The sequence below is a fragment of the Dermacentor silvarum genome, chromosome 5 (assembly GCF_013339745.2).
Source record: "Dermacentor silvarum isolate Dsil-2018 chromosome 5, BIME_Dsil_1.4, whole genome shotgun sequence".
Classification (NCBI taxonomy): Eukaryota; Metazoa; Arthropoda; class Arachnida; order Ixodida; family Ixodidae; genus Dermacentor; species Dermacentor silvarum.
In genome coordinates, this window is record NC_051158.1 from 81,464,910 (window position 1) to 81,482,761 (window position 17,852).

General features: G+C 48.4%; 1 protein-coding gene across 1 annotated transcript in view; it reads right to left on the reverse strand.

Annotated features, from left to right (window-relative positions):
• The window catches only part of LOC119453525 (probable helicase with zinc finger domain), a 77,138-nt gene that overhangs the window by 25,774 nt on the left and 33,512 nt on the right, over positions 1–17,852 (reverse strand). Inside the window, exons 11-13 of the mRNA XM_037715569.2 lie at positions 16,889–17,004; positions 14,290–14,502; positions 4,536–4,671 (exon numbers count right to left, since the gene is read on the reverse strand). Coding sequence (XP_037571497.1) covers positions 4,536–4,671; positions 14,290–14,502; positions 16,889–17,004 — 465 coding nt within the window. The remainder of the gene's footprint in view (positions 1–4,535; positions 4,672–14,289; positions 14,503–16,888; positions 17,005–17,852) is intronic.

A 17,852-nucleotide genomic window follows, 5' to 3' on the forward strand; every position in this document is an offset into this window, starting at 1 on the left:
TCTCCCGACTAGCAAGTCAGTCGCGCCACACTTCACTCCGTTTGCAACGTGTCGCACGAGACAGATTGTCCGCGCCAGCCAATATATGGCGAAATGAAAATCTGGAACACACTTAAGCTTGGGCTTTATGAGTGGAACGCGTTAGCATTCAAAGATCCCCGACTGCTTCTCACGCTTCCTGGCAACTGTAGCTTGTGTAGCTCTAATGTTTACAAGGGAACGCTGGCGACGAACGCTATGCACGAAGGCGACCTTCCTGGCAGAAACACAGCCTCGTTGCGTGGGCCAACCCAAGAGGTCGTGTACAGCCATGCGAACAAAATTATATCCATTTTCAGGTTTCTGTTATTTTCAGTCTGAGAAGATTTAACATAAAAGACATGCGCTGTCGGTGTTTTGTTTCAGGACATTTGTTTGTGGGCTGTCATTCTCAGAATTCCAAGGAATAGCTTTGTCAAGAATGTAAGACAAGGTGTGAGCAACTGTAGTGATACAGTACAGACCACTTATAACGTAACCGCTTATAGTGCAGGACCGGATATAATACGGTCTTTACAGACTAACATTAATTCTCCCATAGAACTCTATGTATATGCATATCGCTTATAGTGCAGCTGCGGGAGACGAAATACAGTCGAGTCCCGCTACAACGAAATTCACAGGACACTCGATAAATTTTGTCGTGGTGGAAGTTCGTTGACGCGAAATTGGTATGTATATACGCGAAACGGCAAAGCCGCGAAAGAAACCGAAACCATCGTCCAGGAAATCTTCGCGATGGCGTAGGGGCAAAGGTTGAGACGTACCGAAGGCAGTCAAAGTGTCAACTTCACGAGGGAGCGTATTTGGCGCCGCTGTTACAGCATTTTTCGTACATTGCGGCTGACGCCTAACCCAAAGCGCGTGCCCGACCAATCGCGAAACACTCATTTTGCGACACATGCACCGTCGCACTGAAATGTTTTGAATTATCACAATTTCATTGCATATTTATGACAAAGTCGGCAAGCTTGGCAAGCTTGCACTTACCGGAAGTTTTATTTCCAGAAGTCGGTCAGCCTGGATTTCTTACGCTTCACGGCAAGCAAAGGCGTTACGCACGTCTCACAGTCCGTTAAAAGAGCCATCGCAATGTCATTGTCATGGGTTCTGATAACTTTTCTGGTGAGGTGAAAAGGATCCATTACTTTCAAAGCAGTCGCTGAAGTCGGTGTGTCGAGTGGATTGTCATTTTCCCCAAACGACGAGACGTTAGCATCTTGTTGACCAAAGCAACAGCGGCGCGGCCGCACGGGCGCTATCTTGAAAGCAATCTGCGACAAGCACAAAGTGAGCGCCCGCGCGGGCCTGATCTTCAAAGCGATCTCCGATGTGGGCAAAGTGCAACTAGTGCTGGTAGAGTCGTGTGCTCTGTGCTTTCGACATTTAGTTCGCGGTGAAGCGAGAGACGGCACAGAGGTCAATTTGTTCGCTGCTATTGCCGCACCTTCTCACTCCAGCATGCTGACACCGAGTTTCCGCGGTCATCGAGCGAGATATGTTCCTGTTTACCTGTGCGCGCGTGTCACCATCCTCGGTAATTTAGTTATCGAATGTTTACAAGTTTATACGGCCAATAAAACTACCATCCTTATTTTGTATAACTGTCTACTAATCTGCTATCGCTATCAATGCTTCGCCTTTCAGGAAAAACTATGAGATTTTTTCCTTCCGCTTTCTGCCTCGGCGATTATATGTGCCTTCTCCTCGAGAGAGAAATTTACGCTTCTTTGTTGGCGTAGCCATTTTGACCGGACACAGACCACAGAAAACGGCAGCGATTGCGGTGATCCCCTGCAGCCTCGTGCAGGCACGTGATGACCACTTGTGGCTATGGATTGCAGTGGCTTAAATTGGTACTTTGAATTTGACTTCGTTCGCAAAAACCTCGTTCAAGCGGACATACGATCGTCACAGATTTAGAAGGGCTTTCAAATTCGACTACTCGGCTGCTCCAATTTCAATTCAGTCCCAGTTTCGTTCTCGAAAAGTTCGTTGAAGCGGAAATACCGAATAAGACGCCTTCGTTATGAAGGGACTTTTTTACAGCGTAAGCTATTATGGGCTCATTCCAATAGCCATTTCAGTTCGCGATGGTGTCCGCCGCCGTAACCGCTATGGCCGGAAACGCGAAAAGAGTGCCCGGTTCGTGCCGGGATTGAGCCTGCGCCCGCTGCGTGGGAGCCAGATACTCTACCACTGAGCCACACATGCGCTTGCTATCGGGCAGCGGAAAAATGCCCTATAAGCGCTCCCTAGGCAGGCCCGCAGGCGACCCGAGCCTCCGCAAGTATGGTGGCGCCATCTAGGTAAGGCGCCTGCAAACGCAGCGTGCGCGGGCGCAGACGACGAGATGCGATTCAGACGAGGTGCGCAATCAATGCGATCCCGAGCTGCCCGAGCCTCCGCCAGTATGGTGGCGCCATCTAGTTAAGGTGCCTGCAAACGCAGCATGCCCGACATGTAAGTTGCAGTTGTAAGGCTTGATCGGGCTCAGCAGACTGCTGTGCAGAGAGCATTACAAGCCGCAGCTCGCCGTCGACGCCGAGCGGACAGTTCAGATCATTCTCGTCAAAACGAAGCAAAGAGACTGCCACAAAGACCCTGTTGTGCGTGGTGCCCAAATTGGAGCTACTCTTGAGCTGCTCCACCAGCTTACGCTGTGACTGTGCTGCGTGTGCCGTGCAGGCCTGTAACTTTTTTTGTATTACTTTCTATGGGCAGCTGACGGGAAATCGGAAAATCTTCGTTGTGGCGAAAATTTCGTTGTAGCGGCATTCGTTGTAGGGGGATTCGACTGTACCGGTTACAGTGCGGCTGTCTGGAAGTTCGGCAGTCAACCAAGACGGCGAACGCTCCCATCAAGCGGCAGACATACCCCGACATATCGCGTGCATGTGATGCTGTGCGACGTCACGGTGGCAATCAACTGGCGCCTATACTCTGACACGACACAACCGGCGTGTCTGGCGCCGTCGGGCGTGTTCCAACGTTGCTGGCATGTGAATATCTGCATTCCTATTTCTCGCCCGCCGCGCTGGCCACGCATCCGAGCATTCCTCATGCGGAGCGGGCAGAATGACACGATGGCTGGAGCGCCTGAAAGCACTTCCACCGCCGCGGCTCTCGGCCATTAAAGCCCAGACCACACATACACTTGCGCCCATGCATGCACAGATGGTGCGAAACGGCTTTTGCACATCGAAACGCAGTGTGATCTCGGTGAACAGCTCCTCTCATCGCGCGCTCGTACTGCTTCGCTTCGGCGCACCTGGCCATGCAGCTGCAGCGTGGTACAATCAACTATCAGTGAGGCATATTTATATCATGCGAGAAAGTACATTTTCTGTCTTTTTTGTACTGATCCTACATCTCTAAAGATATAAAAATAATGTTTAAATATTGAAGCATTTTGAAACACTGTCAATAAAAAAGTATAAAGTGGCGTCTGCCGAGGCGTCTATGAGTAAGCCCAGTGAGCGTGCGCTGTCGCGCGTCTCTTGTGGATGCAAACCACCATTCCTCGCGAGGTGCAGCAGGCACAAGGCGCGTAGACGCGAGCGTACGTCTGGTCTAAGCATAGTGTTACGCGCGCACAAGCTAGCATGAACACACCTCACTCGATGACCGCGGAAACTCGCTGTCAAAACGCTATAGTGAGGAAGCACGGCAGCAGCAGCGAGCTAATTTCCCTTCACGCTGTGTCTCGCATCCACGCGAACTAAGCCGTGAAAACACCCCGTCTCAGATGGCTTTGCAAGATACAGCGGCCCTGGCGGGCACGTGGCCGCCCGGGCTGCCTGGAGTAGAATGTGCCCCTCCCCTCCCCCAGGAGCCTTGCGCACGACAGAAGACGATGCGCTTACTTCCCGTTTCCTTCTCTTGCGTGCACGATGTTGAGCCGCGATCGCCGGCTCACCCTCGCACGGTTTCACTCTTACATACAGCATACGGCATGCGGCGACAATTTTATCGCCCTTGGACTTTATACGGAACCTCACGGCGACAGTGGAAGTGCGCATGGCTTGTCCATGTAATTGCTATCTCAATAAAATCATTGTTCTGGTTATAATGAGGTACCGCTAATAGTGCGGATATGCATGACTCCGGCGAGTTACGTTATAAGCGGTCTGCAGAATGGTGTGGCAATATAATTCGCATATACCGCATGTCATGTAGCAAGACGTGGCATATACATGTACTTAAATCTATACGGAAATTTTTACTCACGGAATGCCGACGCTGACACCAGAATTTCTGCGACATGGGCCACTTAACGCTGTCGTGTTAGAACACATATAGAGCTGTGGTCAAATTTAGCATTAGGAAGCATCATAATCGTCGGTGAACTTAAAAAACATATCTCGTTACCAGATTCATTAACCAAATAGCAAATCAGAAGTGTTCAGAGAACAGTGGCACAAGACTGCCATGCCGAAGAGTTGCCTCAGATGGCACTTGTAACCTGAGGTGCAGGGTGCTGGCACTCCACCCACCTCGAGGCAGTACTGGAGTAGTCGTCGGTCCACACGGTTGGGCATCCGGTACTCATACAGGATCCTGAGAGGGCACAGTGCTGGATGGTTCTGCACTTCCTTGTCCAGGTGCTCCAACACGTACAGGTCAGCCGCACTGCACACAGAGAAAAGCAGTGCTTTTGAATCAGCTTGAAGCAGGCACACGATTCTGTTCTGCTTAGCAGCTGAACAGTCAGAGCACCAGGTTTCTCTCTGGCAATTTTTTTAACGGCAGCACAAACCACACACGTACGCAGAGAAAAAGTACCGTGATACACAGCCTTCTCTGTGTCCAAGGGAGCCCCTAGGGAGTCTGATTTTCCGGACTCCCTCAGGGCTTCGAGCAAGTCCGGAAAAAACGAATGCATGCCTTTTACTGCCCCGAAGGGCTCAAATTGCCACAGAAATGTCCAAAATAACCTCGAAGGCCTTCCAGTACACTTATTAGGCATATCAGTGCTCCCAATGTGACAGGAGATGGCAGGTCCACATATGTATTATCGCCACGAGGGTCAAAGACGTAAGTACAGTCGAACTCACTTATAACGATCTATCGGTTATAACGGCCTCATTTCAGTGCATTTACGATTTTCCGACCCTGCCTATTGAAACTGCTTCCAGATATAATGAATGTTTCTTTTTTTTTTATTGCCATGCTGTTACAGCAAACGTTTCGAGCCCAGTCATGATAAAAAAAGCGTACGCAAAGTACGAAAGCACGGAAGCGTGACCAAACCGCTCTAGTTAACCGTGACGATGATACGCCTTCAAGATGAGCAAGCGACCGCAGTGTGCCGATTTCGGAAGCCACAATGAAGGTCACTCACTTTCAAGGAACATGGAGGAGGCGTGCAGCATAAACAACATGGCACTGGGCATATGTCTAACAGCCACTATGTATAACAATAGCCGCTCAAGCGTTCTTGTCATTATTCATGCGACCCAAGTTGGCGAGAACGCTGCACCATGTGCTACCGCCACACAATGTTGCAAAGGATCGGCGGTTACTACGCTGTTATCAGGAGATCATGGTTCGGCGACGCTCCGTTTACATGCTGCAGATTGCTGATGACAGTTCACGATGACGTTCTACCTTTCGAGCACCGCCTTTTTTTTTTCATAACGAAATTTTACAGCTCTTGTGTAGCGGACGAGCAGTCATAATGCCGAGACCATGATGTCCGAGACCTCCGCTGAATGACGGCATGCCGCAGTCGTTTCCGAACTTTACGCTTCCGGTCAACTAGTACGCTTCGCTTTCTTGCGATGAATGTCTCGCTAGCAGTAAAATTTATCACAAGCTCTCGAATAAAAAATGGTGGCTGCTCTTGCAGTCTTGAAATGACAGGTGATCGGAACCGGGCACCGTTTTTAACCCTTTGAAGGTCGAATTTTTTTTACAAAAACTTTCCCAGATGGTCAAATTACAGTAAAACCCTGGTGATACGATCACGGCTGGTACGAATTTCGGTATGATACGAATTCGTAACATTCCCCAGCCGAAATACATTGCTCTCAATACGAAAAAAATCGGCTGTTACAAACGCATTGCCGCGCCACTGCGAATCATACGAACGCGTGGCGCGGCAGCGGCCGAGCCAGTGGAGCGACCGGCACAGCGGGATATGGGCGGGATCCATAGTTGCCAAGCAACCGGCCACGTCACGCGGCTGCGCAATCTCTCGTTGGTCCCCACATTGAGCGGGCCGGACTACATCAGAGCCTAGCTGATGCTTTGAACAGAGAGAAAGATGACGAGGACCACTGCAGCAGCCACGACGGCGAAGCAACGATTGCGATAGCAAATTTGTAAACAGCTGCATGAAGTAAGGATAGTAGTTTTATTGGCCACATAAGCTTGTAAGCATAGGCATACTAACTAAATTATGGTGCCACGCACGCACAGGTAAACACGAACCCATCTCACTCGATGACAACGCTGGAGTAAAGGGCCGTTTATAGTCCAACGTAACGGCAACAAACGCCCATGTAATGCGGCAGCCGCGCCGTATCGGCAATGTGCCGGCCGCTTGTTGCAACGTGCCGGTCGCTTGTTGCAACGCACTGGTCACTTGTTGCAACATACAAGCTGGCTGCACCGCTAAATTTAGGTGACTGCCACATTCAAACGCAGCGTAAGATACAGGAAAATTAGATTGGCGACGTATGCAGGACAACGTAATACATTTAGGTCATGACCGCGAAAACGCAACGTAGCAGCCGGGAAAATGCAGCAGAGAGGAAGGTATCAACGGGGTTCCACTATTAGGAATTTTTTCTGGTAAAAATGGATTCATTTTTTCTTGATTTTGTGTATGTTTTGATGATACGAATTTCGGGTGATACGAAAACTTCACGCGACCCAGCGAGATTCGTATCACCGAGTTTCTACTGTACTTTATTGCGGATCTTGAATGTACAAATTGTATAAAGTCCGGAATAAATAGCAAAAAAATTAGTAATAGTATTTTGGCGTCAGCATCACTCGGAACTGCAAAATGTTCAATAGTATTTCAGAGTGTGGTATTCGTTAAAACACGAGTCTATGCACAGTGCCTTATCGCAGTCTGCACACCTAAAACGCGTGTCTGTTCTCCTCTTGGAACGACGAGTTGTGTTGGCACACATGACATCTTCTCTGCGTGCCGCTGCCTTGGGCAGAGGTCTGAGGTACCCTCTCTGGGAAGTGGCGCGCTGTCAGTCGCAGCGGGTTGTCTGTGGTTCATCTTCCACACCTTGGTCGTTGGATCTGGGTCTGGTACAGTTCCAATATTTGGGTCGCGACTCTCGTTCTAAACACAGCAAGCTTCACTGGGGTGCCAGTTCTCTCGCAGTAGAGAATAATTGCGTTCAGCAATGTCATGTCGAGCAGATGGAAAAAGAACTTGTTCCACTTCAGAGTTTTCCCGATGCTTTCACTGAAGCTCAGCTGCATGTCTACACTGCCGAGTCCCATTTTCTTCGTGTATTCAAGTACACATGCAGGCTTTTTCTTTTTTCCTCTGGTCGCTCTGTCCACCTTATTGGAATCTTGCATCTCCAGTCCATGCATTGATGTCAACATAGTGACTCCGCACTTGTCGCACCATTTCAAGGCAAGCAGTGTGTTTGTGTGGAAGCATTGTATTTCACCCTTCTTCAACTTCTTTTTGAAAGAAGGTAGGCCCTTCCTGTTGATTCGCACAGTTCCGCATGCATTTGTTCTGTTGCTCTGCAGAAATTCAAAGAGCACTGGGCTTGTGTACCAAATGTCCACAAACAGAGGGTGTCCTTTTCCAAGAAAGTCTGCCAGAATGTCAGCAACAACAGAGCCCGCATATTCAAGCTCCTTTCTTTTGGCCAGGCTAACTGTAGCTCCTGTATAAACTGGAAACCTCAGTACATACCCGGTTTTCACATCACACATCATGAACATCTTCACTCCGAACCGGTATGTTTTGGATGGTATGTATTGCCGGAATGAAAGGGGGCCTCTCCAAGGCATCAGAGATTCATCTATGCATAGATCTTGGTATGGAAGAAAAAGACTGGAAAATGTTTCCTGAATGGCCTCCATGACCGGTCTGATGGCCCTTAGGCGATCGAATTGCTCCGTTATCGAACTGAAGTGCAGGAACTTTGTTCTTCTGCGCAGCAGAAGAACAAAGCGGTTCACAGAAAAAATCTCCCGGCAAAACGGGGTCACCAGCATCGGGTTCGTCGACCAATAGTCCCGCAGGGTGTTCTTCCGCACCAGGCCCCGCAGATACGTTTTTCACCGGACCATAAAAAAAACTTAGAAGCCAGGAAACGCAAGAGCCGGGAAACAGGAAAAATTGAGAAATGGGAGTAGTGTTGAACTGCACACAATATTATTTTATTTCTTACATGTGAAAAAAAAAAAAGTCGTAGTTTCACCCGAAAGCCGCGCCCACAGGCAAACATGAACACACAACACTCGATGAGTGCGGACACGCGCTGTCAAACGCTGGCGTGAGGATGCGCCGCTGCAGAAGCGAGCGAAGTGCTGTTGTCTATCGCTTCAACGCAAACAGAGCGCCGAGAGCACACAGCACGCACAAAACTATGAGCTGCCGACACACCTACACTGCGTAGACTCCGCCCCGAACGCAGATCGCTTTAAGATACGGCCCGCATGCCGCCGCGCAGTACGCAGTTGATGCCAGAGCACAACGCTGCCCGCTATCCCTCCCCCCTCGCTGGTGCCTCGAGCGCAACGGAAGAAGGCGTGCTTCCACCCTGCTTTTCTTTCTTTAACGTGCGAGATTTAGACGCGGTCGTTGGCTCCCCTCGCACGCTTTCACTCACACATACAGCATACGGCGCGCGGTGACGCCGTTACCGCCCTTAGACTTTATACAGAACATCTATGAGCCAAAACCAATTTTAGGGCCCCAACGCATCATAGACACCATCTTTAGATAGCAAATACGGATCTCAAGAGCCATACTTTTGCTGGCGGAAACGGAAAATACGTCATAAGTGTCGCCCCCGTCACTTTGAGCTGCCAATGCTATCATCAAGCAACCAAGCCAAGCGATATGAAAAGTGAAAATGGCCGCTAGGGCCGGCGCGGGATGGGGCCGGCGCGGAACAGTTGCGACGTAACAGCGGGGTTACCAATGCATTGGGTTCTGCATTACCAATGCATTGGGCCGCCCAGGCTCTCAGCCGCGATGCGCCGGAGTGACATGCGCTTGCTTTTTCACTCCCGTACTTGTTAGTTTTTGTGACGATGAGCGACACAAGTTCTTCATTGAAAAACAGTTGGAAATTATCCAATTCACTTTCTTCTGGCAGGAGCACAGATGCAGCAACCTGCCCTGATTGCGAGTCGTCAAAGGTGAAAAGAGATGGTGAAAAATCCTCTGTGTCCCACTGGGCGTCGTCACGTCTTGCCTGCTTCCGGGATGTTGCGGCTGCGCTGAGGTCGGAGGTCGAACTGGTTGAATGCAGTTCGTCGTCCGAAGATGAGCTGTCCTCTTCTGAAGAAAAACTGTCTTCCGATTCAGACTCAGTGAATGGAGCAAAACCAGAGTCGGAAGAGTCATCGCTGTCGGTGTCAAGAGAATGGGCAGTGTGTTTGGCCATATCACCGCTTTGCCGTGCATCTGAAGAACTCGACGAAAACTCAGTAAACAGTGATGCTACTGCAGACTTCTGATTTGGAGCAATTTTGGGAGCATCAGAAATTTCATTTTGGAGCACTTTGGAGCAGGCAATTTGGAATTTTGGAGCACCTGATTTTATTGCGATAGCAATTACATGGACACTTCAAACGGATTTCTGCCGTCGCCGTCGTCATGAGGTTCCGTATAAAGTCCAAGGGCGATAAAATTGTCGCCGCGCACCATATGCTGTATGTGCGAGTGAAAGCGTGCGAGTGAGGTTCCGTATGAAGTCCAAGGGCGATAAAAATGTCGCAGTTTCACCCAAAAGGCGAAGCATCAAATTGCGATAGCAAAATAGTAGAGAGCTATATGGAGTAAGGATAGTAGTTTTATCAGCTGTATAAACTTGCACATGAAGCAGCACCAGTAACGCGCAGAACTGTGTTGACGCCATCGGCGTTTTGCCCACGTTCGCACCGAACGCGTGCAGCATTGGTGACTGTTGCAGGTGCCTCTGGCGGCGGCTCGGAGGTTTTGGACGAGATCAGAACAGAATACTCATCGAGCAGCGTCGGAAGTCTTTACCACCTTCTCGCCTCACAAACTTTTTATATAAGTACGCGTTTGGTGCCGCAGCTAAACGTCGCCTCCCCTCCCTCCCGTCCCCACATGGCCTTTCGCGCGATGGATGAAGTCGCGCTAGCTCTCCGCCGTGCGTTCGCTCCCCGTGAAAGTGTGCATCACTCGCACGCTTTCACTCGCACATACAGCATACGGCGACGATTTCATTGCTATTGGACATCATATGGAACCTCACGGCAACGGCGACGGCAGAAATCTGCTTGGAGTGTCCATAAAATTGCTATTGCAATAAAACCGTCGGCGTGCGCCGTATGTGCGAGTAAAAGCACGTGAGGGACGCGCACTTTCACGGAGAGCGAACGCACAGCGGAGAGCAAACGCAACCGTCGTGCGAAAGGCCGTGGCAAGATGGGAGAGAGGGAGGGGGGGGGCAACGTTGTGGTGCCCCCCCGCATGCGAGACTGAGTCTCGCATGCGAAAGGAAGAAAGCGAGAAGGCAGCGCGGGAGGGAGGGGGGAAGGCTGCTACTCTACCCGCAACTGCGTACTTGTACTTTGCCTGGCTGCGGCGGTCGCCCGCACCGTATCTTGAAAGCTATTTGCAGATGGCTCATAGCTTTGTATGCGCTGTGCGTTCGCCGCTAAGTTTCCACTGAAGCGATAGACTGCACGAACAATCACTCACTGCTGCTGCTGCGCTTGCTCACGCCAGTGTTTTCACAGCGGTTGTCTGCGGTCGTCGTGCAGGATCTATTTATGTTTGCTTGTGCGCGCTGACACCATGCTTGTTAATTCAGTTAGTAAGCAAATGTGTCCAAGTTTATACAGCCGATAAAACTACTATCCTTACTTCGTATAGCTCCCTACTAATAATTGATGCTTCGCCTTTCAGGCGAAACTGCGAGTTCTTTCACATCCTGAAGTATTTCGAAAAACCGAGTTGCAATTTACGAATATTCCAAGACTGGAATAATTCGTATGTTCTTACGAGAAGCTTGGTAAACATTTCCGTCTATTGCAGATCTTGTAGAGAAAGAAACGATCTGTGCATGCGACGCACATACACAAATTGAAATCGTTTCATATACTGCTAGTTTTCCCAGATGTCATTCCGTATATCCAGAAACAGAAATGATGGACACATTGACGGCATGTAGTTATTATCATCACTTGAGACCAGATTTTAGGCAAATGCCTTTTTTGTTCCTTGCACTCCTATCACTCCACTTTGATATATGAGCATGAATTAGAGGTTAAGGAGGGCCTTTATAGTGTTTTTAGAGTGCCTATAAATGCCTATTTTGGCGTTTGTGCCTAAATGCCTATAAACGCCTATAAATGCCTATTTTAAATATTGGCGCCTATATGAACACGATTTAGCCTCAAGTTTCGCTTTCGAGTGCAGTTAGAGATCTTTATTCATGTTACCGGGCAACATTGTTCGGAACTCTATGGGGTTCAACCTAGACCTCTAGTTCAACCAACTCCCGGAAAACAACCGCTAGCAGCAGTGAAATGGGATGCGGCGGCCAGTATACGCCGCCGCGCTGACATCGCGCGAGCGGTTGGCAAATGCGAAACCGCGGAGGGCCGTCAGGGGAGAGTGAAGAGCAAACGAAGAAATAAAAACGGGATGTGCAGGCGGATTTTTTTTTTTGGTAATTTACTTTGTAAGGTGTTCACCGCCATCGAGCATTCCTTCTCAGCGTACAAGATGCCAAGTGACAAGAGCTACAATTTTGAATCCAAAAATCTGGAGATGGTGGTAGTTTGCTATTGTTTCCACAGTATTCACAGTGATTCTTAGACTACGTTCCGCGAACTCTCCAAACAGATTTCTTCAAACATGTGCACTTCAAATGGGCGCAAGTGTATTTGGCAGTGTTAGGATGTGTTGCCTGTACAATTCGGATAATCTTATTGTATATGAGAAAATTGCCAGAGTGTACCTAAGAGTCCTAATGTAAGAACATGTTAATTTCTTAATAAATCGTAGTCTCTCTTGCATTTATTATTTCTCTGTTCTTGGTGTATCTTAATTTAATTGCGTAAGGCAGACATAAAGTTGCGCTTTTTTAACCAGTAGTCCCAGCTTTCAAGTATTCATTTTTCATGCCTGTTTCACTATATGAGATGCTCGAGTACAGTGGCCATTGAACATGAATATGAGCAGTGTGCTTGTAGAATTAAGCCAATTGATCGTCATTAGTCCAGCAGTATTATGGGACAATTCCACGGCTATGTTCAACTGTTGGCGCATTTCTGCCATCATAAACAATAACATTTCTTCTTTTCCTGTCGTAGATACAGGTCAAACATGTCTTCGTTTGAAAATATGTGCATTTATGCAAAAATTTATTGTGCCTATATTTACGACGTTGGAGGCCTAAAACGTTGTTTTGCCTGCCTATTTTTTACGCCTAAAACGCGCTTTTTTAATGCCTAAAGATCCGGCCTCTAATAATCGCACGTCATGCTGCACTTCAAACAAGCTACTAGCTGCGTTTCCGGAGAGATAACGTCCGTCGATGAATCGCTAATTGACCTTGAAGCCACGAGCTTCAGCGGAAACCGCACTTTGCCGTCAAGTCGCCTTACAAGGCAGATGCCGTGTCGGCGCCGTGCATGGCGCTGTAGCTTAATCGAGATGCACGCGCTAGTGATGTTTTGTCTCCTGTTTGCAACTAAGATTGCAACAAAGGCTTGCTGCATGTTTTACGTTATCCCGTTTTAATTCTCCCCAGTGGTGCAATTGTCGGCGATAGATGCCGTCAAATCTGAGACTGTTTGGCATAGTTAGGCGCAATTTTTGTCGATTGTATCAGGTTGGCGCAGTAAATCCCCTTTGGCGCACTTTGGCCCAGTTGGCGCAGGTGTGGAATCACTAAGTAAACAAGGAGAGTGAGAATACCTCGTGAGCGGCAGTGATAAACAAGCTAAGAGCAGTGCCAATCAAGATAGAAATTAACTTCCGCCGCCCCTGCAAGGGAGTGCCAATAAAGATAAAAATCACGTTTCACGCGCCTCTGTTGCGATCACGCGGCGAAACAGAAACTGCGAAAGGGGCGTTGCCGCAGTCTGCGCGACGCGCTGAAGCTAGAAATCAGTTCTGTTTATCTCCGCAAGAAGGCAGCATAAATTTTAAACGCTTCTTGTAAGTCCTAAGAGGTGGCAGCACCTCCCAGTGAGCCCCCCCCCCCCAAGCATCATCACTATGGCGCAAAATTTCGAACGGAGGACTGAAACTGTACCCGTACGGCAAAGACCTTGCGGGACAGAAAACCGCTGCCACACACATACGGCAAAAACCTTCAAAGGGTTGAAAAGCTATACGACGCCGCATTTCGTTCTTTAGGTGGACTTTTCTAATGGAAATTTGCAGTTAGGTGCAGGAACACATCAGGAACAGGAATGAAACTGAAAAATCTGGTTTTAGGACCAAGGTGCTGCTGCACCAGTTTCACTGCGGTTAATGTTTGAGTGTTATTAAGAGCGAGTCCATATATAATGAGCCACTGATAAAATGACCACTTTTTCCGGAACTATCGAGTTCGTTATAAACAGGTTCGACTGTATAACCCACAGCCCGACATTATTGTTAACTTTTTAAAATTTTTGGTACAGTTTATACACACACAGATATGGTACATTGCAGAAAACAGCACAATGGTGAATATACCGAAGTAATTGCGGCTCCCTTTTCAACTTCGTTATAATGACGTTTTACAGTAATTACATGCAGTTGTTTGTGAATGCACCTTTCAAATAGCGCACTGCATGACACAGAGTGGCCATCTAAGTGGAAGAGAGCTTCTCCAGCAGCGACGAATCAACTGGTTATGGCCTCTGAAATGCGCCGACAGATCTCGGAGGCCATAAGCTGGTGAGTGCAGTGTCAATTGGAGGCACTAGTGGGTACAAGTATAGCACATGCGATGCAGCGTCGTTCCGTATTACGCGGGTGCCTGGAGTCAGTGCTCGATTTGGTGTTCTTGTTGTTGTCGCCATGTGCACGACAGAGGCCATGTCGGCAGCACTGACCTGTTGGAGTGGGTGCAGACCAGCACACGGGATTCTGGCATCTGCTTGACAACCTCCAGCATCGCCTTTGCCAGCGTGAAGGTCTTCCCTGTGCCGAAGGGGCCCACCACTAGGACGGGCGGGACATTGGGAACCGTGCGTGGGGCCACGATGGCCGCGACCGCCTGCCGCTGCCGCTCGTTGAGCCTGGGGTCCCAGCTCAGCGACCGCTCCCTGCAAACCGGTAACTGGTGCTGTCAGGCTTGGTTGCTAGGTACGAGATACAAGTTACAGCAGTACAGAACCGCATGGGACAAAGTGGCAGGCACAAGCACCACAAACGCTAGTTTACTGAAACCAACATTTACTTGACGCCAGCCTACATCAGGCAGAAACAATTCCCAACGGTACATTTACCAAGCGAACACGCCACTCATGCTCAGTATTTTACGAGGAAACAAATACGATATCTTAGGGTATGAGTAGCACGCGTGCACGGTAAGTGACTGCAGCCTGCTTCCCAATCAAAGCCACGCAGCTCTTCAGGCACCTTTTGAAGTGGTCTCGTTTAAAGATGATGCAACTGTTCACTGCACTCAGAAGAAATTGAGGCGCTTCATGGCACAGCTCAAAGAAAAAAAACAGGTTCTCGAAATATTGATTAAAGAGGCAGCCAAGAAAAATATCAAGTCAAGGTAGTAACAAATTAGCCATTTGTAGAGAGAAGGAAACTTTTGTAAATCAGAAAATAGCAAAAATAGAAGATCAGTGGCACCACCTATTTTGGACTACGGCACCTCTCACATGACATCAGCCCTGGCCAATTCGCAGGGTGCCGCAGAGAGGCAGGTCCCGTGTAAATTAAGTCAACTGGTCCGTTTTAGATCAAATTGAGGAGCAGTAGCAGGACTTCACAAGGAAAACGGTAGAAGGCTTCTATTAGAGTGATCTATTATTCAACTCTGCTTAATATTTACCTTCAGTGTACCTTCAAATACCTATTTGTTTAAAAAAAAATGTTCCCAAAGTACCATTTTTCTTTAAACGCTTGATGGAATTGGCACATTAAATAAATGCCAGAAATGCATTCAGAATGATATATTTATTTGGAGAACACACAACCATTTTTTTTCACTGATAAAGTTGGCTTCACTGCACTGCCTGAAATTGGCTTTTTCTGCGTTACTAATGTAAAGACACTCACTAGAGTGAGGGGGCTCGTTGTAATAGTCTATACACTATTATGACAGGCCATGTCATCATGCTAAAGTAAGGGGGGCCCCTTTTTATTCCACCACATGTTATGTGCACAGAGTTTCGCTGGTCAGTGGTTGGCCCGTCTCACTAGCGCGCATAGTAACAACATAACGACGTGTGATTATTTATTCATCTGAGGCCGCTAAAATGGCATCTACCTAAAGCGGACATGTGCAACACGCGGCGGAGTTCCGCTTTATGCCAGTGAAAAGTGGACACTCATACAATCTAGCATCTGGCGCAGTCAGTGGGACCAGCAGTGTTCGGCGCACTTTGGTGCGGGTATAGAGCATGTCCTATCTCACGCTGAAGCCGCTAGACCAGAGTACATCATGCGCTAGTTTGACTGGCCAGCAGCATGCTGGCCTACAGTTCTGGTGCACTGAAAAGAGCATGGCGATTTTGCACCTTCACAAAACAAAAAAACCACTCGCTTGCCGCACACTCATGCACGCGTACTGCGGCAGCAGCTGATCGCCACGCTTCTACAAGCCCCATTCAACGCACCAACTGTCCAGGGGGGCAAATCTTCAGCGATTCTGGCATCACCGGCATGATGTCTCAGACTTCGCTGGCCGCTGCCTGGCACGCTGAAAGCGGCGGCCTGTAAATAGCCCGTTCATAACGGCAACATGCTGCAAGGTAAGACGGCTGTAGACGCTGAAGAAGGCGGCCAAAGCTCCCGAGGCCCGTCTTGCCCAAATGCGTGATTTGTCTCGTGCCCGCCAGGAGATGCAGGACATCTAGCAATGTTCCAGGATCTCAGCGGAACAGAGTTGCCCAACACAGATGCGTGACTGCCGAGACTTTTGAAGAATACAACGAGTGTCTCCCACGTTGCAGGACAGCCAAGAAGACCCGGTGGGCAGCATCGTAATTGTGCGTGAAATACGATACCATTAAGATACCAATTAAGTGAATAATAAACATGAAAAAAATACAGTATACAGACATATGAACATGTATTCACTGAGTCATTTGATCAACCATGTACGTCGAGACCTTTGTCTTCTTTAGCGTTGACACTTCTATTGTTGTTGCCAACTTTAAAAATGCTTCCTCCAAGATCTTAAAATTTTCGCAGTGTCACAAATCACCGAAAAACCAGAACTAGGTGCATTGACAAACTCAGATTGTCTTCGGTGAGATAAATTTGCAGTTTTTACCGTGGACTAGCCCAGCTCGTCCATGGAAATTGGTGTGCAAAATGTATGGGCGTGCCTAGTTCGTCTACGGGAGGTAAAGGATGAGCAGTGTTCTTCACAAAAACAGTCTAAAGACTCACTTGCACCAATTCCCACAGAACGTGGAACCTATCTTTCTCTTTTTTTTTTCGATTTGTTTGTTTTTGAAATGCACTCACGGTGGACATCGTGGAGGACGGATGTTGAAGTCGGGAAACACGAGACTGGCCATGGGCAACTTGTCCACAGCGTAATGCATCTCACACAGTGGCTGCCGATCCAGCAGGAACTGGACCTGCATTGCAAACACCAGAGAAATGTTCCAGAGTCCCTGGCTGTCCAAAATCACAGGAAATGTCAGGCCAGTGATACCATGAGCATCCCCTTTGTAGCCAGGTGGTGAATGGTACCACCAATCATTTCTTTCTTGTATTTTTTAAACACCTTAAGCTCTTCAACCCTTTAACTGCCGATGAAGAGTCAACTCGTCAAGACAAACGTTGGAATATCTTGTAATTTTGACACATAAATAAATAATGCACAATGTCTCTTGCTATTTTTTAAACAAGAGCAGCAAGAATTGCTATAGGCATTACTGGTCGCATATTTTTAGAGATATATGGGAAAGTAAATTCAGGTAAAAAGAAATCTGCACGTTTCATAAATTTTTAGAAATAATTCATGGCAGTTAAGGCATTAAGGAGTACTGACATGCCCTCAACCCATCAACCCAGGAGGAGGAGGAACAAACTTTTATTTAAACCAGCAGTTTAGCTGGCTGGGCCTAGGCCTCCCACGTGGGGACATCGAGGTCTTGCCTCTTCGCCGCCTCGCAGGCTTGCTGGGTAGCCCAGAGTTGGTCGTCGAGTTGGGAGCTACGCAGGGCGGCGTCATTTTTTTTTTTTTTTTGCGTTCCATGAAGGTTGAAATGTTCTACGAGGTCTGTTAGAAAAGTATCCAACCTTTGGTCAAAGAAAGAAAACTGGCTTAACTTGAGCGTTAGAAACCTAATCACCCTCAAAGTAGTCTCCGTGGGACTCCACACACTTCTCCCAGCGGTGCTGCCACTGTTGGAAGCATTTCCAGAAGGCCCCTGTCGGAATGGAGTTTAGCTCAGCTGTCGTTGCAGCCATAATGTCCTCT